The sequence below is a fragment of the Rana temporaria genome, chromosome 3 (genome assembly GCF_905171775.1).
Source record: "Rana temporaria chromosome 3, aRanTem1.1, whole genome shotgun sequence".
Classification (NCBI taxonomy): domain Eukaryota; kingdom Metazoa; phylum Chordata; class Amphibia; order Anura; family Ranidae; genus Rana; species Rana temporaria.
In genome coordinates this window covers 487,073,973-487,096,765 of record NC_053491.1, presented here as the reverse complement: position 1 = coordinate 487,096,765, position 22,793 = coordinate 487,073,973, and the positions used below count along the sequence as shown (strand labels likewise).

The 22,793-nt window shown below is 48.8% G+C and overlaps 1 protein-coding gene across 1 annotated transcript in view; it reads right to left on the bottom strand.

Annotated features, from left to right (window-relative positions):
- LOC120931038 (C-type lectin domain family 4 member E-like) overlaps positions 1–22,242 on the bottom strand; it is a 34,326-nt gene extending 12,084 nt beyond the window's left edge. Inside the window, exons 1-4 of the mRNA XM_040342164.1 lie at positions 22,210–22,242; positions 18,428–18,466; positions 10,450–10,524; positions 1,851–2,002 (exon numbers count right to left, since the gene is read on the bottom strand). Coding sequence (XP_040198098.1) covers positions 1,851–2,002; positions 10,450–10,524; positions 18,428–18,466; positions 22,210–22,228 — 285 coding nt within the window. The 5' untranslated portion in view covers positions 22,229–22,242. The remainder of the gene's footprint in view (positions 1–1,850; positions 2,003–10,449; positions 10,525–18,427; positions 18,467–22,209) is intronic.
- Positions 22,243–22,793: the final 551 nt, after the last annotated feature.

Below are 22,793 nucleotides of genomic sequence, written 5' to 3'. Positions count from 1 at the left end.
AGTGCTTTGTGAATCCGGGCAAATATTTTTTACTTTTTGCTATAATAAATATCCCCCAAAAAAAATTCCTCAGTTTAGGCCGAAAAAAAATAATCACAATAAGCGTTTATTGATTGGTTTGCGCAAAAGTTTTAGCGTCTACAAAATAGGGGATAGTTTTATGGTATTTTATTATAATTTTATTACTATCAGCGATTTTTATTGTGACTGTGATATTGCGGCGGACACATCTGACACTTTTGACACTATATTTTGGGACCATTGGCATTTATACAGCGATCAGTGTTATAAGAATGCGCTGTTACTGTGTAAATTCTTCACTGTGGCAATGTCAGTGATCTTCTGTTTCCTGATATAGGGAATGACGATCAATGACGTCACACGTCCAGCCCCGCCCCCCTACAGTTAGAAACACACATGAGGTCACAATTAACCCCTACAGCGCCCCCTTGTGGTTAACTCTTAAACTGAAATTGTCATCTTCACAGTAATCAGCGCATTTTTATAGCACTTTTTTGCTGTGAAAATGACAATGGTCCCAAAAATGTGTCAAAAGTGTCCGAAGTGTCCGCCATAATGCCGCAGTCACGAAAAAAATCGCTGATCGCCGCCATTAGTAGTAAAAAATATATATTAATAAAAATGACATAAAACTATCCCCTATTTTGTAAACGCTATAACTTTTGCGCAAACCAATCGTTAAATGCTTATTGCGATTTTTTTTACCAAAAATATGTAGAAGAATACGTATCGGCCCAAACTGAGGGAAAAATTATGTTTTTTTACATCTTTTTTTGGGGGATATTATAGCAAAAAGTAAAAAATATTGGGCTAGATTCAGGTAGCTGCGCCCCTTCTTACGGCGGCGCAGCGTATCGTATTTATGCTGCGCCGCCGTAAGTTTGAGAGGCAAGTGCTGTATTCACAAAGCACTTGCCTCCCAACTTACGGCCGCGTAGCATAAATGGGGCCGGCGTAAGCGCGCGTCATTCAAATGATGTTGAGGGGGGGGGCGTGTTTTATTTAAATTAGGTTGACCCCACGTATGTCACGTTTTTTACGAACGGCGCATGCGCCGTTCGTGAAAAAATTCCAGTGCGCATGCTCGAAATTCCGACGCAAATCGTCATTGCTTTCGACGTGAACGTAAATTACGTCCAGCCCTATTCGCGAACGACTTACGCAAACGACGTAATAAATTAAAATTTCGAAGCGGGAACGACGTCCATACTTAACATTGGCTGCGCCACCTAATAGCAGGAGCAACGTTACGCCGAAAAAGCCTTACGTTCGTGAATCGTCGTAACTAGGTAATTTGCATATTCTACGCCGAAAACAACGGAAGCGCCCCTAGCGGCCAACGTAATATTGCGCACAATTATACGGCGCCGCATTCAAGTTACGTCCGGCGGAGGAAGCCTATTTTTTAGACGTATCTGCCTTTGAGAATCGGCGTAGCGATACGCCGACGCAGATTTGAAATTACGGCGGCATATCTGGAGATACCCCGCCATAATACTATGCTGAATCTAGCCCATTGTTTTTTTTTTTAAAAATTGTCGCTCTATTTTTGTTTATAGCGCAAAAGCGAAAAACCGCAGAGGTGATCAAATACCACCAAAAGAAAGCTCTATTTGTGGGAAAAAAAGGACGCCAATGTTGTTTGGGAGCCACGTCGCACGCCCGCGCAATTGTCCGTTAAAGCGACGCAGTGCCGAATCGCAAAAAGGGACAAGGTCCTTCACCTGCATAATGGTCCGGGTCTTAAGTGGTAAACCGAACTATATGTTTGAAAGACATAAAGAGAACCTGTCACCTGTCAGGACCACAACCAGAGCTCAGACACTTACCAATTCAGCCTTGTTGTCCAGGATCAGAAGAACGCTGTAATTCTTCGTACATTCCTCCCGACTTCTCTCCCAAGTTTCCAGAGTTTTTTGAAAATTGTAGCATTTGGAACCAACTAATTTCCAGCCCGCGGGACAGCAGTCACAAGCCTCTTCTGGGGGAGAAAGGGAAAATCCTGACATTTCCAGAAGCTTAAAGTATAACTAACTAGACATGGGCGTTGCCGGAAAATGTGTTCACGTTTGTTTTTGTTTCATTCATTTTTTTTGCTATAAATATATATTGATAACAAGAGACCCCCTTTTACATCTGAGTCCATGGAGTTCCCCTTTACATCTTTATCCGCAGAGGGCCAGATTCTCGTAGAATCGCGGCGGCGTAACGTATCCTAGATACGTTACACCGCCGCAATTTTTCATCGCAAGTGCCTGATTCACCAAGCACTTGCGATGAAAACTACGCCGGCGCAAGGCCGGCCAATTTAAATGGGCGTGTGCCATTTAAATTAGGCGCGCTCCCGCGCCGGAACCTACTGCGCATGCTCCGTTTCTTAACTCCCGCCGTGCTTTGCGCGCCGTGACGTCATTTTTTTGAACGGCGACGCGCGTAGCGTACTTCCGTATTCCCGGACGGCTTACGCAAACGACGTTACATTTTGAATTTCGACGCGGGAACGACGGCCATACTTTAGACAGCAATGCACTTGCTGGGCCAGATTCACGTAGCGCAGCGGGTCTATAGATCCGCTCGATCTACGTGAATTAAGATCCGCTCCCGCAAGTTTAGGAGGCAAGTGGCTAATTCACAAACCACTTACCTCCAAACTTGCGACGGCGGATCCTAAATCCCCCGGCGGAATTCTAATTCCGCGGCTGGGGGAGTGTACTATTTAAATCAGGCGCGCTCCCGTGCCGATTTAAATACGCATGCGCCGTCCGGGGAATTTCCCGGCGTGCATTGCTCCCACTGACGTCAATAGGACGTCAGTGGTTGCGACGTGAGCGGGACTTGCGACGCGCGTGTTCGTGAATCGGCGTACGCAAACGACGTTGGAAAATTCTAATTCGACGCGGGAACGACGGCCATACTTAACAATACTTACCCCTGCTTTTAGCAGGGGTAAGTATACGACGGGTACCGCGCTACGGAAACGACGTAAGAACACAGCGTCGGGTCCGCGTACGTTCGTGAATTTCGCGTATCTCGCTGATTTACATATTATTCAGTGTAAATCAGCGGGAACGCCCCCGGCGCCATTTTTAAATCCAAAAAAAGATCCGACAGTGTCACACAGTGTAACACTGTCGGATCTTAGCCCTATCTATGCGTAACTGATTCTATGAACCAGGCGCATAGATAGGACCAGTGTAAGTCAGAGATACAATGGGGGATCTGAGATACTCCATCGTATCTCTTTGTGAATCTGGCCCGCTGACTAGAGTTAGGGCACCAAAAAAAACGACTAACTTTGCGACGGGAAACTAGACTAGCGGTGACGTAGCGAACGCGAAAATCCATCGTGGATCCGCCGTAACTCCTAATTTGCATACCCGACGCTGGTTTACGACGCGAACTCCCCCCAGCGGCGGCCGCGGTACTGCATCCTAAGATCCGACAGTGTAAAACTATTACACCTGTCGGATCTTATGGCTATCTATGCGTAACTGATTCTATGAATCAGCCGCATAGATAGAAACAGAGATACGACGGCGTATCAGGAGAAACGCCGTCGTATCTCATTTGTGAATCTGGCCCAGAGTTCCCATTTAGATCTGAATCCGCAGAGTTCCCCTTATTCTGTGGACAGATGAAACCAAAGTTGAGTTGTTTTGAAGAAACACACAACGCTATGGGCCAGATTCACGTAGAATAGTGCAAAACTGCGGCGGCGTAACGTATGACATTTACGTTACGCCGCCGCAAGTTTTACAGGCAAGTGCTTTATTCTCAAAGAACTTGCCTGTAAAGTTGCGGCGGCGTAGCGTAAATCCCCCGGCGCAAGCCCGCGTAATTCAAATGAGCCAGGGTAGGGGGCGTAGAACATTTAAATTAGGCGCGTTCCCACGCCGAACGTACTGCGCATGAGCCGTCCCTCAAATTTCCCGACGTGCATTGAGCTAAATGACGTCGCAAGGACGTCATTGGTTTCGACGTGAACGTAAATGGCGTCCAGCCCCATGACGTAAAATTTTCAAATTGCGACGCGGGAACGACATACTTAACATTGGATTATCTTTGGATTTATCTTTACGCCGCGTATCTCTTACGGAAACAGCGTAAATTTACTGCGACGGGCAAGCGTACGTTCGTGAATCGGCGTAACGGCTCATTTGCATATTCCACGCCGACCTCAATGGAAGCGCCACCTAGCGGCCAGCGTAAATATTGCACCCTAAGATACAACGGCACAGGCCGTCGTATCTTAGGCATGTTTAAGTGTATCTCAGTTTGAGAATACACTTAAACATACGACGGGCTTAGATTCGGAGTTACGTCGGCGTATCTACTGATACAGCGGCGTAATCTGGCCCAAGGTGTGGAGAAAAAGAGGCACAGCACACCAACATCAAAACCTCATCCCAACTGTGAAGCATGGTGGTGGTGGCATCATGGTTTGGGGCTGCTTTGCTGCATCAGGACCTGGACGGATTGCTATCATCGAAGGAAAAATGAATTCCCAAGTTTATCAAGACATTTTGCAGGAGAACTTAAGGCCATCTGTCCACCAGCTGAAGCTCAATGGGTGTTGCAACAGGACAACGACCCAAAGCATAGAAGTAAATCAACAACAGAATGGCTTAAACAGAAGAAAATACGCCTTCTGGAGTGGCCCAGTCAGAGTCCTCAACCCCATTGAGATGCTGTGGCATGACCTCAAGAAAGCGATTCACACCAGACATCCCAAGAATATTGCTGAACTGAAACAGTTCTGTAAAGAGGAATGGTGAAGAATTACTCCTGACAGTCTGATCTGCAACTACAGGAAACGTTCGGTTGAAGTTATTGTTGCCAAAGGAGGTTCAACCAGTTATTAACCACTTGCCGACCGCGCACCGCCGAAATACGTCCACAAGGTGGCTCTCCTAGGCGAGAGCACGTAATATGACGTCCTGTCTATTAGCCGCCACTAGGGGCGCGCGCGCGCCGCCGGAGGCACGTGCGCGCGCACCCCGCTCGCCCCCGACTCCCGTGCGTGTGCCCGGCGGGCGCGATCGCCGCCGGGCACACGCGATCGCTCGGTACAGAGCGGGGAACGGGAGCTGTGTGTGTAAACACACAGCTCTCGTTCCTGTCAGCAGGGGAAATGCTGATCTTCGGTTCATACAATGTATGAACAGAGGATCAGTGTTTCCCCTAGTGAGGCCACCCCCCCCCCCACAGTAAGAACACACCCAGGGACATACTTAACCCCTTCCCCGCCCCCTAGTGTTAACCCCTTCACTGCCAGTGGCATTTTTATAGTAATCCAATGCATTTTTATAGCACTGATCGCTATAAAAATGCCAATGGTCCCAAAAATGTGTCAAAAATGTCCGAAGTGTCCGCCATAATGTCGCAGTGCCGAAAAAAAAATCGCTGATCGCCGCCATTACTAGTAAAAAAAAATATTAATAAAAATGCCATAAAAATACCCCCTATTTTGTAAACGCTATAACTTTTGCGCAAACCAATCAATAAACGCTTATTGCGATTTTTTTTTACGAAAAATATGTAGAAGAATACGTATCGGCCTAAACTGAGGAAAAAAAATGTTTTTTTATATATTTTTGGGGAATATTTATTACAGCAAAAAGTAAAAAATATTCATTTTTTTTCAAAATTGTCGTTCTATTTTTGTTTATAGCGCAAAAAATAAAAACCGCAGAGGTGATCAAATACCACCAAAAGAAAGCTCTATTTTTGGGGGGAAAAAGGACGCCAATTTTGTTTGGGAGCCACGTCGCACGACCGCGCAATTGTCTGTTAAAGCGACGCAGTCCCGAGTCGCAAAAAGTACTATGGTCCGGGGGGTAAGTGGTTAAATCCAAGGGTTCACATACTTTTTCCACCTGCACTGTGAATTTTTACATGGTGTGTTCAATAAAAACATGGTAACATTTAATTCTTTGTGTGTTATTAGTTTCAGCAGACTGTGATTGTCTATTGTTGTGACTTAGATGAAGATCAGATCACATTGGCCCAGATTCAGGTAGCAATTGCGCCTGCGTAACCATAGTTACGCAGCGCAATTGCTGACTTGCGCCGGCGTAACGAGTTCTCCTGATTCAGAGAACCTGTTACGCCGACTGCAGCCTAAAATCTGCGTGGCATAAGGCTCTTATGCCACGCAGATTTTAGGCTGCATTCTTGCGTTGACCGCTAGGGGGTGCTCCCATTGTGGTCAGCGTATAGTATGCAAATTGCATACTTACGCCGATTCACAATGTTGCACGCCCCCTGCGTACGCAATTTACGTCGGCTGCGTACGGCATCTTTAGCGTAAGGCTGCCCATGCTAAAAGCAGGGGCAGCCAATGCTAAAGGATACCCGGCGTTCCCGCGTTGCGACGTTCGAATTTTGTGTCCTTTGCGTAAGTGAATCGTGAATGGCGCTGGACGCCATTCACATTCACTTTGAAGCAAATGATGTCCTTGCGACGTCATTTGCCGCAATGCACGTCGGGAAAGTTTCCCGACGGAGCATGCGCTGTACGCTCGGCGCGGGAGCGCGCCTAATTTAAATGATTCCCGCCCCCGGCGGGATCATTTACATTGCGCGCGCTTACGCCGGGCAATTTTGCCGGTGCGCCCTCGCAATTTAGGGAGTTACTGCTCCGTGAATCAAGGGCAGTGCAAATTATTTGCGGGGGCGTAGAGCAAAATCATTGCCCTGTGCCTCCGCAAATAATGCGCAAGTGGTACCTGAATCTGGCAATTTTTTCGGATGGCCGCTAGGTGGCGCTCCCATTGCGGCCGGCGTAGATTATGTAAATGAGCTTGTACGCCAATTCACGAATGTACGCCAGGCCGCCGCAGTCGAATTACGTCGTTTCCGTAAGGCCTTAGGCGGCCTAAAGTTATTCCACCTATGAGGTGGAATAACAATGTTAAAGTATGGCCGCCGTTCCCGCCGCGAGGTTTGAATTTTTTACGTTGTTTGCGTAAGTCGTCCGCGAATCGGGAGTTACGTCGTTTACGTCCACGTCGAAATCAATAGGCCCGTACGGCGTACTTAGCCGCAATGCGCACTGGGAAATGTAGGCGCCCGGCGCATGCGCAGTAGCAAAAAACGTCAAAAAACTTGAGGTCAAGCCTCAGTTCAGCTACATGATTATCAAACATTGAAAAAAAAAAGTGCAGGAATTATATACAGACAAAAATGAACTTTAACCACTTCACCCCCGGACCATTTGGCTGGCCAAAGACCAGAGCACATTTTGCGATTCTGCACTACCTTCACCTTAACTGACAATTGCGCGGTCAGGCGACGTGACTCCCAAACACGTCCTTTTTTTCCCCACAAATAGAGCTTTCTTTTGGTGGTATTTGATCACCTCTGCGGTTTTTATTTTTTTGCGCTATAAACAAAAATAGAGCGACAATTTTGAAAGAAAAGCAATACTTTTTACTTTTTGCTATAATAAATATCCCCCAAAAATATAAAAAAAAAACAATATTTTTTCCTCAGTTTAGGCCGATACGTATTCTTCTACCTATTTTTGGTGAAAAAAAATCGCAATAAGTGTATATTGGTTTATGCAAAAGTTATAGCGTCTACAAAATAGGGGGTAGTTAAAAATCCACGCATGCTCAGAATCAAGTCAACGCATGCTCGGAAGCATTGAACTCCATCGGATAAAAATCCACGCATGCTCAGAATCAAGTCGACGCATGCTCGGAAGCATTGAACTTAATTTGTTTCGGCTCGTCGTAGTGTTTTATGTCACCGCGTTGGACACGGTCGGATTTTTGACTGATGGTGTGTAGGGAAGACTGATGAAAGTCAGCTTCATCGGCTATCCGACGAAAAAATCCATCGGATTACATTCCATGAGATATCCGATCGTGTGTACAGGGCCTAAGAGTTCCCTTCACTGGAACTAAGGGGCCAAGTCCAACCCCTGAAAAACAACCCCCCACCATAATCCCCCCCTCTACCAAATGATTGCCGGCCAGTCAAGTTCCTCCACCCCAAACTCGCTCATCCATGTCTTTATGGACCTTGCTTGGTGCACTGGTACAAATCATTCGGTGGAGGGGGGGATTATGGTGGGGGGGTTATTTTTCAGGGGTTGGGCTTGGCCTCTTAGTTCCAGTGAAGGGAAGTCTGAAGGCGTCAGCAGAGATTTTGGACAATTTTATGCCCCCAACTTTGTGGGAACAGTTTGGGGACGGCCCCTTCCTGTTCCAACATGACTGTGTACCATGTAGACCAAAAGAATAGGATAGGCTGCAGACCTACACAAATGCATCGGTTCAACCCGTTTATTAACCACTTCCCGACCGCCTCATGTACATATACGTCGGCAGAATGACACGGACAGGCACATCAACGTACCTGTACGTGCCTGCCTAGACGTGGGTCCGATCGGGACTTCCCCCCCCCCCCCGGTACTTGCGGTGGTCGGGTTCCCGCGGGGAGCGATCCGGGACAACGGCGCGGCTATTCGTTTATAGCCGCTCCGTCGCGATCGCTCCCCGGAGCTGAAGAACGGGGAGAGCCGTATGTAAACACGGCTTCCCCGTGCTTCACTGTGGCGGCTGCATCGATCGAGTGATCCCTTTTATAAGGGAGACTCGATCGATGACGTCAGACCTACAGCCACACCCCCCTACAGTTGTAAACACACACTAGGTGAACACTAACTCCTACAGCGCCCCCTGTGGTTAACTCCCAAACTGCAACTGTCATTTTCACAATAAACAATGCAATTTAAATGCATTTTTTGCTGTGAAAATGACAATGGTCCCAAAAATGTGTCAAAATTGTCCGAAGTGTCCGTCATAATGTCGCAGTCACGAAAAAAATCGCTGATCGCCGCCATTAGTAGTAAAAAAAATAATTAATAAAAATGCAATAAAACTATCCCCTATTTTGTAAACGCTATAAATTTTGCGCAAACCAATCGATAAACGCTTATTGCGATTTTTTTTACCAAAAATAGGTAAACGAATACGTATCGGCCTAAGCTGAGGAAAAAAAAAAAAATTTTTAGATATGTTTTTGGGGGATATTTATTACAGCAAAAAGTAAAAAATATTGCACTTTTTTCAAAATTGTCGCTCTATTTTTGTTTATAGCGCAAAAAATAAAAACCGCAAAGGTGATCAAATACCACCAAAAGAAATCTCTATTTGTGGGGAAAAAAGGACGCCAATTTTGTTTGGGAGCCACGTCGCACGACCGCGCAATTGTCTGTTAAAGCGACGCAGTGCCGAATTGTAAAAACCCCTTGGGTCATTTAGCTGCGTATTGGTCCGGTCCTTAAGTGGTTAAAGCATCATAATAGCACTTGATGCGTACAGGCAGAGGTAGAGGAATGAGGTTGACGCATTTCACGCGACTTTGGCTTAGTCAAAGCACATAAATCGTGTGGAACACGTCAACCTTGTTCCTCTACCTCTGCCTGTAAAATGCAAGACGTTAGGGGCGGTCCTAGTGAATTGGCTAGTCATTTTTCTCTAGTAAGTTCAAAGGCACATTTCAAGTAAATAAAAAATGTTTGTGGAAAAGAAAATCACTGCAAGAAAAATATCTAAAATGCTTATTTTTTTGTCTGTTTTTTCCCTGCATTTTTTTAAATTGATAACAGAGCCCAGGAAAGTAACTGGAACTCTCACTTAGAAGAGGTTCAGCTTACATGTACACTGGAGTTGCAGCATTGGGATGTACAGTGGAACCTCGGATGATCCGTTCCAGGAGAATGCTCGTAATCCAAAGTACTTGCATATCAAAGCGAGTTTCCCCATTGAAGTCAATGGAAACGAAAATAATTTGTTCCGCGTTGACTTCAATGGGATGCAATACCGCATGGGGCCAGAGGTGGGGGGCGCCGGAGAGCCTTCGGAAACGGCCAAAAAGGCCCGAGGACAGCTTGGCTGACCTCGGCAAACCTCGGAAAGTCTCCGTTTCTGAGCCTTTCCGAGGTTTGCCGAACTGTCCTTGGGCCTTTCCGTGCATTTCTGAACGGCGCCGATTGGCTGTGATTGGCGCCGTTTGGCTCTGGCGCCCCCCACCTCAGACCAAACACGGTACTGCACCCTGCTTTGGCCTGAATCCTGTTCGTTTTGCGAGACAACACTCGCAAACCGAGTAAGGATTTTTAGAAGTACAGCGCTCGTATTGCGCGCGTTACTCGCAATCCGAGGTTCCACTGTAATTGTTGTAAGGTGAGGATCATCCCACATAACCCCCACGATACAGGGATCCAAATATTTTCAGGTGAAATATTTTAGGACATTTTTTCTGATCCCTTTTTGTGATGTAAAACTTACAATTATATCTATAAAATTAATTATTGGTGTTTTTATCTTTCTCCGGACTTACAAAGGTGCCGCCCTCAGTAGATGTATTGTGGCTCCTTGGAGAATTTTTGGAGGAAATAGTTTAAGATAAACTTACTTTTCATTTTCTTGAGCTCTTCTGCCACTTTCCCCAAAAATCCCAAAATCTGCTGAATGTCGCTGGAAAAATAAGCTGAAATACACAGAATGTCAGGAGAGAGCTTTTATACCAGAGGTCTCCAAACTACAGCCCACTGCAAGATTTTATCTGGCCCACAGCTGGGGGTTAGAGGTCCCTCACACTCCTACAGTATTCATTTATACGCATCTTCCACCCTTCCTGGTCTCCAGTTCAGGTCCCCCGGGTTGCACTCCCAGTATACTATCATTGGTTTCTAGGGCTGCTGGTGTCCTAACAACCAATCAAATGCTTGCCCCAGCATTTACAGGAGGACCATAGTTCCTCCATAGACCTGCTACACCCGCACTCCCGGGCTCTCAGGCTCCCAGTCTGTGAGGTAAGGGTGGGCTCTGATGTAAGGGGGGACTCTGTTGGGGACCCTGATGTCAATGGGGACCTTAATATAGGCAAGACTCTGATGGGGACTCTGGTGTAGGGGAGACTTCTTATGTAAAAAGGACTATATAAGGACTGCGGGAAAACTGTCCTTTAGTCCCCTTTCACACTTATATGACTTGTACCACGATTTTGGAAGGCAAAGTCATTCTTCATGATTTTCAATGACTACCATTCATACTGGCACGACTTTAAGTTGTGCCGACTTCAAAGTAGTTCCTGCATTACTTTTTTTCTGAAGTCAGATCAAAGTCGGATTCCGTATTAACAGATCCGACTTTGGCATGCGACTTGTACACGGCTTGTACATGAAGGGGAACTCCACTCCAATTCATTTTTTTTTTTTAAACGGCATGGGTTCCCCCTTCATGAGCATACCGGGCCCTTCGGTCTGGTATGGATTTTAAGGGGAACCCCCACCCTGAAAAAAATGACATGGTGTCCCCCCCCAAAATCCATACCAGACCCTTATCCGAGCACCAGCCCGGCCGGTCAGGAAAGGGGATAGGGACAAGCGCCCCTTCCCGAAAACCCTGGCCGTTGGTTGTCTGGGTCTGCGGGTGGGGGGCTTATCAGAATCTGGGAGCCCCCTTTAATAAGGGGGCCCCCAGATCCCGGCCCCCCACCCTAGGTGAATGAGTATGGGGTACATTGTACCCCTACCCATTCACCTGGAGGAAAAGTGTAAAAAAAATAAACACACTACACAGGTTTTTAAAATCATTTATTAGTCTGCTACGGGGGTCTTCTTCCAGCTTCTCCGCTCTACGGGGGTCTTCTTCTGACTTTGGGGGTCTTCTTCATCTTCTCCGCTCTCTTCTTCTGCTCTCCGCGCTCCACGGTTCTTCTCCCACAGTCCCAGCATGCTCCGGGTGGTGACAACATAAGGGGGCGGGGTAGTTATGTCATCACCACCCGGGGCATGCTGGGACTGTGATGTCATAAGAGGCTTAAATAAATCGTTGCGCACCGCACACCCGGCATTACAGTGGGAGGGAGCGTCGAGTCAACATCGGAAGAAAAGAAGAGGGAAGAAGACGACGAGGAAGACCAGGCTGCCCGCCACTAGTAAAAGTGTTTCAAAGAAGATAGCGGCGGCCAGCCCCGAAGAAGGCACCGGAGAATGGGAGAAGAACCAGGGAGCGCGGAGAGCAGAAGAAGAGAGCTGAGAAGACAAAAGACCCCCAATGTCAGAAGAAGACCCCCGGAGAGCGGAGAAGCTGGAAGAAGACCCCCAGAGCTGACTAATAAATGATTTAAAAAACCTGTGTAGTGTGTTTATTTTTTTGACAATTTTCTTTCAGGTGAATGGGTAGGGGTATTATGTACCCCATACTCATTCACCTACAGTGGGTGACCGCGATATTGTGTCAATCTCGCTCCCTTTCTCGGCGAGATTGACCACCTACGAGCCCCATCGTGGGAGCCAGCGCCGAGCTGGCTTTCCGCGATGGAGACAAAGCCATCATAGAAGCGACGGGAGATCCGACTTGGATTCCCGCCAATTCTATCTGCGGCGTTTGGTATGAATCCTGAGAGGGAGAACACCAAATTTTAAATAAAAAACCGACATGGGTTCCCCCCCCAGGAGCATACCAGGCCCTTAGGTCCTGGTATGGGTTGTAAGGAGACCCCCCCTACGCTGAAAAACCCGACGTGGGGGTTCCCCCACAATCCATACCAGACCCGTATCCAAAGCACGCTACCCGGCCGGTCAGGAAAGGAGTGGGGACGAGCGAGCGCCCCCACTCCTGAGCCGTACCAGGCCGCATGCCCTCAACATGGGGGGTTGGGTGCTCTGGGGCAGGGGGGTGCACTGCGGGGCCCCACCACCCCAGAGCACCCTGTCCCCATGTTGATAAGGACAGGGCCTCTTCCCGACAACCCTAGCCGTTGGTTGTCGGGGTCTGCGGGCGGGGGCTTATCGGAATCTGGGAGACCCCTTTAATAAGGGGGCCCCCAGATACCGGCCCCCCACCCTAGGTGAATGAATATGGGGTATCATCGTACCCCTACCCATTCACCTGGAGGCAAAGTGTAAAAGAAAAAAAAACACACAACACAGGGTTTTTAAAGTAATTTATTAGTCAGCTCCGGGGGCCCCCCCGTCTTCTTTAGCTCTTTTAGCAGGGGGGGCCTTCTTCTTCCACTCTCCGGGGGTCTTCTTCCACTCACCAGGGGTCTTCTTCCGCTCACCGGGGGTCTTCTCCCATCTTCTCCGCTGTTATCTCAGCCCCGGTTCTTCTCCCGCTCGCTCTCCGGTGCCTTCTTCTTCAGGGTTGGCCGCCGCTATCTTCGTGTGTTAGCTCAATTACTAGCAGCGGCCAGCCCGCTCTTCTTCTGTCTTCTTCTTTCTTCTTCTGACTTCTTCTCTTCCTCCCATGTTGACACAATGCTTCTTCCCGCTGTTATGCCGGGTGTCCAGTGCTCAATGATTTATATAGGCCTCTCTTATGATGTCACAGTCCCATCATTCCCCGGTACCTGCCCACGTGGGAGAAGAACCGGGGCTGAGATGACAGTGGAGAAGATGGGAGAAGACCCCGGGTGAGCGGAAGAAGACCCCCAGTGAGCGGAAGAAGACCCGCGGAGAGCAGAGAAGACCCCCGGAGAGCGGAAGAAGAAGGCCCCCCTGCTAAAAGAGCTAAAGAAGACAGGGGGGCCCTGGAGCTGACTAATAAATTACTTTAAAAACCCTGTGTTGTTTTTTTTTCTTTTACACTTTGCCTCCAGGTGAATGGGTAGGGGTACGATGTACCTCATATTCATTCACCTAGGGTGGGGGGCCGGTATCTGGGGCCCCCTTATTAAAGGGGACTCCCAGATTCCGATAAGCCCCCGCCCGCAGACCCCGACAACCAACGGCTAGGGTTGTCGGGAAGAGGCCCTGTCCTTATCAACATGGGGACAGGGTGCTCTGGGGTGGGGGGGCCCCGCAGTGCACCCCCCTGCCCAAGAGCACCCAACCCCCACATGTTGAGGGCATGCGGCCTGGTACGGCTCAGGAGGGGGAGCTCGTCCCCACTCCTTTCCTGTCCGGCCGGGTAGCGTGCTTTGGATACGGGTCTGGTATGGATTGTAGGGGACCCCCCACGTCGGTTTTTCGGCGTAGGGGGGGTCTCCTTACAACCCATACCAGGACCTAAGGGCCTGGTATGCTCCTGGGGGGGGGGGACCCATGTCGTTTTTTAATTAAAAATTTGGCGTGGAGTTCTCCCTCTCAGGATTCATACCAAACGCTGCAGCTAGAATTGGCGGGAATCCAAGTCGGATCTCCCGTCGCTTCTATGACGCGCTCGCTGGAATGTGCTTTGTCTATTCCAGCGAGTGCGAGATGTCGGCACCCTGTCGCCGAGAATCAGCATGATGCTGTCGTGCTGGAAACACATTCTCGGCAACAGGTACAGTATGGTGTTGGGCCGGGATCTGGGGGCCCCCTTAATAAAGGGGGCTCCCAGATTCCGATAAGCCCCCCGCCCGCAGACCCCGACAACCAACGGCCAGGCTTGTCGGGAAGGGGCCCTTGTTCTCATCAACATGGGGGCAAGGTGCTTTGGGCAAAGCACCCACCCCCCATGTTGAGGGCATGCCGCCTGGTACGGTTTAGGAGGGGGGCGCTCGCTCGTCCCCACCCCCTTTCCTGACCGGCCGGGCTGGTGCTCGGATAAGGGTCTGGTTTGAATTTGGGGGGGGGGCGGCGTTTGGGTTCCCCTTAAAATCCATACCAGATCGAAGGGCCCGGTATGCTCATGAAGGGGGAACCTGTGCCGTTTTTTTTTCAAAAAAAATAGCGTGGAGTTCCCCCTAATTATTGGGGGATCAAAGTCGTGTCCCTGCTCATTAAAGGCATACTTTAAGTTGTGGGGCAAAGTCAGATCCACAGTCGTATGACTGTCTTGTCAAAATAGCTGCAACTTTGCGGTAAAATCGCGAGACTTTGAAGTCGCACAAGTGTGAAATGGGCCTTAAAGTAATATTAAAGTCTTGTTTTTTGTTTAAAAATAACAAACATACTTACCGCCTCTGTGTTATGATTTTGCACAGAGCAGCCTGGATCCTCTTCTTCTCGGGTCCCCTGCTTGTGATACTTGCCCCTTCTTCCTGCCAAGTGCCCCCCACAGCAAGCAGCTTACCATGGGGGCACCCGAGCTGCTGCTCTGTGTGTTCATTCAGACACTGAGCCACAGCTCATCCCTGTCCCCTCTGTCTCCTCATTGGCTCACTGACTTTGATTGACAGCAGTGGGAGCCAATGGCGGAGAGTCCCCGGCCCGCCGAAGGCTCTCGTGAAACATCACTGGATCAAGATGGGGCTTTAGAACCACTTTAAGAGACTCTGATGGGACCCTGATGTCTCTCATTGGGACTCTAATGAGTCCCAGATACGAGCGAGGAAAATCTGACCAACAGCTCTTCCTGTTTACATTGTGATCAGCCGTGATTGGATGTAAGAGGAGACTCTGATGAGATCTAGATGTAATGGACTCAGATGGGACCCTGATGTAAAGAAGGACTCCAGTGCGGACCCTGATGTATGGGTAGACTCTGATGTAACTGCACACATTGATAGGGACCCAGACGTAGGTGAGACTCTGATGGAAGTGAGAGTGGTGTGGGGGGGCCTGATGTAAGGAGGGCATTTATGGGGACTCTGGTGTAAGGGAAGAAAATGATAGGTATTCTAATGGAAGGGTAACTCTGGTGTAAGTGGGACTCTGATGGGATCCCGATATAATAGGGTACTCTGATGGGGACCATAATGTAAGAATGAACTGTGATAAAGACCCCTTGTAAGGGGGAGGGGGCTCTGATGTAAAGGGGACTATAATGGGGATTCTGATGTGAGGGGAAACTCTGATGTAAGGGTGGACTTTGTTGAGGACTCTGATTGGGACCCTGATGTAAGGAAGTTCTCTGATGGGATCAAATTTATTTATAATTTCTTGGCTTTGTTTTACTTATTCTGAATAGTGGATCATGTTCAAACCAAAACATATTCATGTAAATTGTATTCATTCATTCAACTGACTTCTTGCTAACGTCCAGCTAACCTCCTGCCCCCTGGAACCTGTTCCCTCGCAAATGCTACGGTCACCCTCTGGGCTCTATTCTACACTCTCTAACTCACATGTTCAATCTCTCCTTCTCTTCTGGCATCCTCCCCAACTCTCTAAAACGTACACTACTTAAAAAACCCTCACTGGACCTCACCAATCTTAACAACCTACGCCCCATCTCCTTACTCCCCTTTTAACCCAAACTCATTGAATGCCTGGTCTACAACCGACTGAGTGACCACCTCAGTGAGATAAACCTTCTTGATCCCCTTCAGTCTGGATTTCGCCCTCAACACTCCACAGGAACTGTCCTCCTAAAACTAACAAACAATCTACTAACGGCCAAAACCAATGGACACTATTCTGTACTCCTACTCTTGGACCTCTCTGCTGCCTTTGATACAGTTGACCACCCCTCCTCCTCAAAAAGCTCCATGCCTTCGGTCTCCATGACTGTATTCTATGCTGGTTCTCTTCCTACTTATCCAACCACACTTTTTAGCATTACATACAATTCCACTTCCTCCTCTCCTCTTCCTTTCTCTGTTGGGGTCCCCTAAGGTTCTGTTCTTGGACTTCTCCGATTCTTGATCTACTGTACACCTCCTCGCTGGGTCAGCTGACAGCTTCCCATGGCTTCCAATACCACTCTATGCCGATGACACCCAAATGCATCTCTCTACCCCTCAGCTCACCCCCTCAGTCTCATCACGTATCACTAATTTACTATCAGACATATATCAGCCTGAATGCCACACCACTTCCTCAAACTCAGTCTATCCAAAGCCGAGCTCATCATTTTTCCTCCCTCACATCCCCCTTCCCCTGATCTCTCTGTCAAGATCGATGGCACAACTATCAACCCATCCCCCCATGCAGGGCTGGACTGGGACAAAAATGTGGCCCTGGACTTCATCCAGACTGGCCCAGGGCACAACACATCAGGGCACAGGGCACATCAGGGTACAGGGCACAGCACATCAGGACACAGCACATCAGGGTACAGGATATCAGGGCACATCAGGGGACAGGTTACAGTACATCAGGGCATCAGGGCACAGCACATCAGGGCACAGCACATCGGGGTACAAGGCACATCGGGGCACATCAGGGCACTGGGCACATTAGGGCACATGACACATCATGGCACATCAGGGTATGGGGCACATGGCACATCAGGGCATGGGGCACATGGCACATCAGGGCACGGAGCACATCAGGGCACATGGCACATCAGAGAAAAGTGGCACATCGGGGCATGGGGAACATCAGGGCACATGGCACATCAGGGCACATGCAACATCAGGGCACGGGGGCATATGGCACATCCGGGCACATCAAGGCATGGGCACATGGCACATCCGGGCACATGGCACATCTGGGCACATGGCACATCCAGGCACATAGCACATCAGAGGCACATTAAACCACATTAGGGCACATCGCGGCAGCGTGACATGAGAGAGAACTTATTACAGACGCTTCCTGCGCTGCTCTGCATGCTGGCTAGATCTCGATCTACCCGTTAGGCACCAGCTGTCGGCGATTGACGGGTAAATCGGCGCGGACCTCCGATGCAAAGGTAAATTAGGCGGCCGCTGAAACCGGCCCACTGAGCCATCGGCCCACCGGGAAACTCCTGGTAGTCCTGATGGCCAGTACATGCCTGCTCCCATGCCAAAGTTCTAGGTGAAATCCTGGACTCTGATCTATCCTTTAGGCCCCCATGTCCAATCACTGACCAAATGTTGCTGTCTCAACCTCTGCAACATCTCCAAAATATGTCCCTTTCTAACCAATGACATCACTAAGCTCCTGATTCACTCCCTGGTCATCTCTCGCCTCGACTACTGCAAATCCCTTCTCATTCGAATACCTTTACATTGGCTACCCCCCTTCAGTACATCATGAATGCTGCTGCCAGACTCATCCACCTTACCAATTGTTCTGTCTCTGCTACTCCTCTCTGTCAATGCCTCCACTGGCTTCCGCTCACCCATAAATTCAATTCAAATTACTAACAACAACTTACAAAGCCATTTACAACTCTTCCCCAGCTACATCACTAGCCTAGTCTCAAAATGCAAACCTAATCGTTCTTTGCTCCTCCCAAGACCTCCTGCTCTCTAGCTCTCTCATCGCCTTCTCCCATACTCACCTTCAGGACTTTTTCAGAGCCTCTCCGATCTTATGGAACTCCCTACCCCCAACCTGTCCAATTATCTCCCACTCTAATTGCTTTTAGATGATCCCTGAAAACACTTCTCTTCAGAGAGGCCTATCCTGCCCACTTTTATTTTCTCTATCTGCCCATCCCCAACAGCTATTACCTTTTGTATCACTTGAACCTTCCTCCTAGATTGTAAGCTATAACAAGCAGGGCCCTCTGATTCCTCCTGTATTGAATTGTATTGTAACTGTACACTATTGTAATATACAGTACATTGAGCAGTACATAATTACCAGTGACTTCATTTGTCAAATTACACTTCACGTCCGTATCTGAGAAAGAGAGGAAAACCATCAATTATTATAATCAGGTTTATCATTATACACCCCTCTGTACTCTACATACATTCAATCAGGACACACCCACTACCTTGCCCATCTCTTTTGGGTTCACATAGTTTCTGCTAAAGAGAAAAATCCACCGGTCTGAACTTTGATCCTAGGCATTTAGTCATGTGACCATACAGGGATTCTGGAGGAGTGATTTCTACATGTAATGCAATGTTTCAGGACTGTTACCATTTCTGATCACCATGGAACATGGTGGACCAGGCAGTAGACATCTTATTTGATACAAGGTCTGCTTTCAAGCTTAACTCTAGTTTAATACCAAAAATAAAAAAATAAAAAGCATTGCTGGATGTGTCCCTTGCAGTAATTATAGTTTGTCAGTTTTCCAGATTGAATGATGTCCAGTGTCGCTTAACCCACTTCCTGTGAACTCAGGGTGTCAAAGACCTACCCCCCGTGGGTATGCCATCCATGGGTTATCAGGAGAATGCTTCTGAGAGCAACACCTTATCATTATATGGTCTTCTCTCGGCAACATTCAAGATTCACCCAGTGCTTAGGACAGAAGAGGAACCATATGGCCAGGACCCACCTACTGCTGAGGACAGAAGAGGAACCATGCGGTCAGGACCTACCCACTGCTGGGGACTGAAGAGGAACCATGAGGTCAGGACCTACCCACTGCTGAGGACAGAAGAGGAACCATGAGGTCAGGACCTACCCACTGCTGGGGTCTGAAGAGGAACCAATAGGTCAGAACTCACTATCTGCTGAGGACAGAAGAGGAACCATGAGGTCAGGACCTACCCACTGCTGGGGACTGAAGAGGAACCATGAGGTCAGAACCCACCCTCTGCTGAGGACAGAAGAGGAACCATGAGGTCAGGACCTACCCACTCCTGAGACCCACTGCTGAGGACAGAAGAAGAACCATGAGGTCAGGACCTACCCACTGCTGAGGACAGAAGAGGAACCATGTGGTCAGGACCTACCCACTGCTGAGGACAGAAGAGGAACCATGAGGTCAGGACCTACCCACTGCTGGGGTCTGAAGAGGAACCAAGAGGTCAGAACTCACTATCTGCTGAGGACAGAAGAGGAACCATGAGGTCAGGACCTACCCACTGCTGGGGACTGAAGAGGAACCATGAGGTCAGAACCCACCCTCTGCTCAGGACAGAAGAGGAACCATGAGGTCAGGACCTACCCACTCCTGAGACCCACTGCTGAGGACAGAAGAGGAACCATGAGGTCAGGACCTACCCACTGCTGAGACCCACTACTGAGGACAGAAGAGGAACCATGAGGTCAGGACCTACCCACTGCTGAGGACAGAAGAGGAACCACAAGGTCAGGACCAACCCACTGCTGAGACCCACTGCTGAGGACAGAAGAGGAACCATGAGGTCAGGACCTACCCACTGCTGAGGACAGAAGAGGAACCACAAGGTCAGGACCTACCCACTGCTGAGACCCACTGCTGAGAAATTAAGAGGTACCATGAGGTTAGAACCCACTCTCTGCTGAGGACAAAAGAGGAACCATATGATCAGAACCTACTCTCTGCTGAGGACAGAAGAGAACCCATAAGGTTAGGACTCAACTACTGCTAAGGACAAAATAGAACCCACAAGGTCAGGGCTCAGCCACTTCTAAGGACAGAAGAGGACCACCGTGTAATGAACCCACCCACTGCTGAGGACAGACTAGGAACCATGATGTCAGGATCCACCCACTGCTGAGAATAGAAGAGAATCCATCATGTCCTGGGTCTGTGACGTCAGGACCCACCTACTGCTGAGGACAGAAGATAACACATGAGGTCAGGAACCACCCACTTTTGAGGACAGAAGACAACCCATTAGGTCAGACCCATCATCTAAACATCCCCCCGTCACTGGGGAAGCCCAGGAAGAGGGAAGACTCTGGGCTTCCCCAGTGATGTAGCAGAGTGTACGTCAGAGGGTGCGGGGTCACGTGACGGGTGGCTCTGCCTCCTCTATATAAGTAATGTCACAGCTTCAGCGCGTCATTCGCTGGGCTGTGTCCAGCGGTGAGAGGAGGCCGGGGATGCTGCGCTCCGGATGAACGGATCTTCTCATCGCTGGAGCGGAGATCACCCGTCACTGGATCTTCTCATCGCTGGAGATCACCCGCAGCCGTCGCAGGATCAGGACAACGTTGGAGCAGGAAGCCGGAAACGAGTGGATTATCACCGCTGGAGTTTCTTTCTTTTTTTTTTTTATTAATAAAGGACTTTATTCTACGGTGTGTGTGTGTGTTTTTTTTTACAAGACTTTACACTTCCTTCGTGAAATGGTAGGGGTACAGTGTACCCCATTACCAATTCACATAGGGGGGCAGGTCCTGGGGGTCCCCTTTGTTAAAGGGGTCTTCCAGATTCTGATAAGCCTCCCGCCCGCATACCCCCACAACCACCGGGCAAGGGTTGTGGGGATGAGACCCTTGTCCCCATCAACATGGGGACATCCTCCCCATGTTGAGGGCATGTGGCCTGGTGCGGTTCAGGAGAGGGGGGGGCGCACTCTGTCCCCCCCTCTTTTCTGCGGCCGGCCAGGTCAACGTGCTCGGATAACGGGTCTGGTTATGGATATTTAGGGGGAACCGCACGTCATTTTTTTTGGACCCGAACCCGAACATCCAGGTGTCCGCTCAACTCTAGTTATGAGTAAGCACAAGTGATCAGTGTGAAACGCGTTAAACAATGTCCCTGTGTACCTGTCTGGCCTGGCAACAATAAAGAACCTTCAAGAGTTGACCTCCCTGTACAGTAGTGTGCTTCCATTTTATTTTTCTCCTGTGCTTTTGTTGGCGACGAGCCGGGGTGAGCACCTGCAGCGGTCAATTACCCACTGATTGTCTGAGCCGTATATACTTTAGGGTTGGATTGTTAACACATACAGAGGCGTATCTAGTGAAAATAGCGCCTATGGCAAGCACTGAAACTGCGCCCCTGTCGAAACATTTGAAACCCATCTTTCAGATAACCTTAACAAAAAAAACAGCTAACAAAACTAGTGATATTTATCATCCATTGTGATACCTTGGGTAGTAACATATGCTCTTTATGGAGAAATATGGGGTTTATTAGGCCCCTGATCCCTCCTCTGCCCTCCAAGGCTATGAAAATGGAGGACCAATACTGGAAGTGATAAAATCTTCATCATTTAAGGCCTCAGTTTTCACAGAGGAGAGGGAGAAACTGATGTTCCTCCTTCTTCTTTGTGTGCTGCCATCCCGACCAGATGGAATGGGAGAGCCTGGGAGAACAGGGGAGGGCTGTGGCTGAACGCAGCAGAGATAGCGCTGCCATTGTCCATTAGCAAAGGTGCTGAAAAGGAGATCCTGCCTATGCTCGGGAGGAGGGAAGAAGAGACCCTCAGACCCTGGTAAGTGCCTTGCTGCCCAGCCACTCAACAGCGCCCTCTTCATATGGCGCCCATGGCACTTTCCATGGCTGCCATACCCTAGATACGCCACTGAACACATACACTACAGGACAAATCATTGGATGGTGGAAGGTTGCAGCTATATGGCCTCTGTCCTCCCCAAGGATCACACACTATTGTGGGACAATAGAGGGGGGCTAATCAAATTGTATTATTTTTTATGTTAAAGGTATAATCCCTGAGACCCCTCCAAGTGTTTCACAGATCCCGAGAAAGTGGAATATATGGAACCCATTGAGATCATTATAAACTCACCATTCCTCATCTGTGACATTTCCTCACCAACACTTTTATCTGAAGAGGAAATAGAAAACCATGTCAGATAAGGTTCTTCAATGTTGGAGAACTCACATCAGAAAATACAGTTTAAAATTAGATTAGATTAGTCAAGAATTTATTCATGGAGACTTACACTTTAAATCTTCAAGTTCTCCCATATCGCTGCCAGGTCTGTATGTCGTATGGATCTGACAGCAGGGGGCAGTGCCGCTGCTAAGGCAGTATAGCCAGCCCTCCTGTTCTAGGCCCAGGCCTCATCAGTTCAAAAGAGGGGGCCCGGGCACCTGCTGAGCAGGAGGTCCAACAGTACTGTTTTATTGCCAACACTTGTGATTTTTGTGCAGTGCTGCCGGCTTCTACTTTTTCTTTTTTTTCTCCAGCTGCATCACAGGGCGATCAGTTCTAGCAGTGGCATCCTGCTCATTCTCCTCCTGGCCAATCAGGAAACAGTTCCTGAGACTCAATTGGCCAGGGAGTTATAGGACTCCCTTTATTCCTTGTAAGGGGGTCCCTGCCCTGATCAAGTAAGCAGGCAGGGACGGCAAGGCAATCTGGCACTA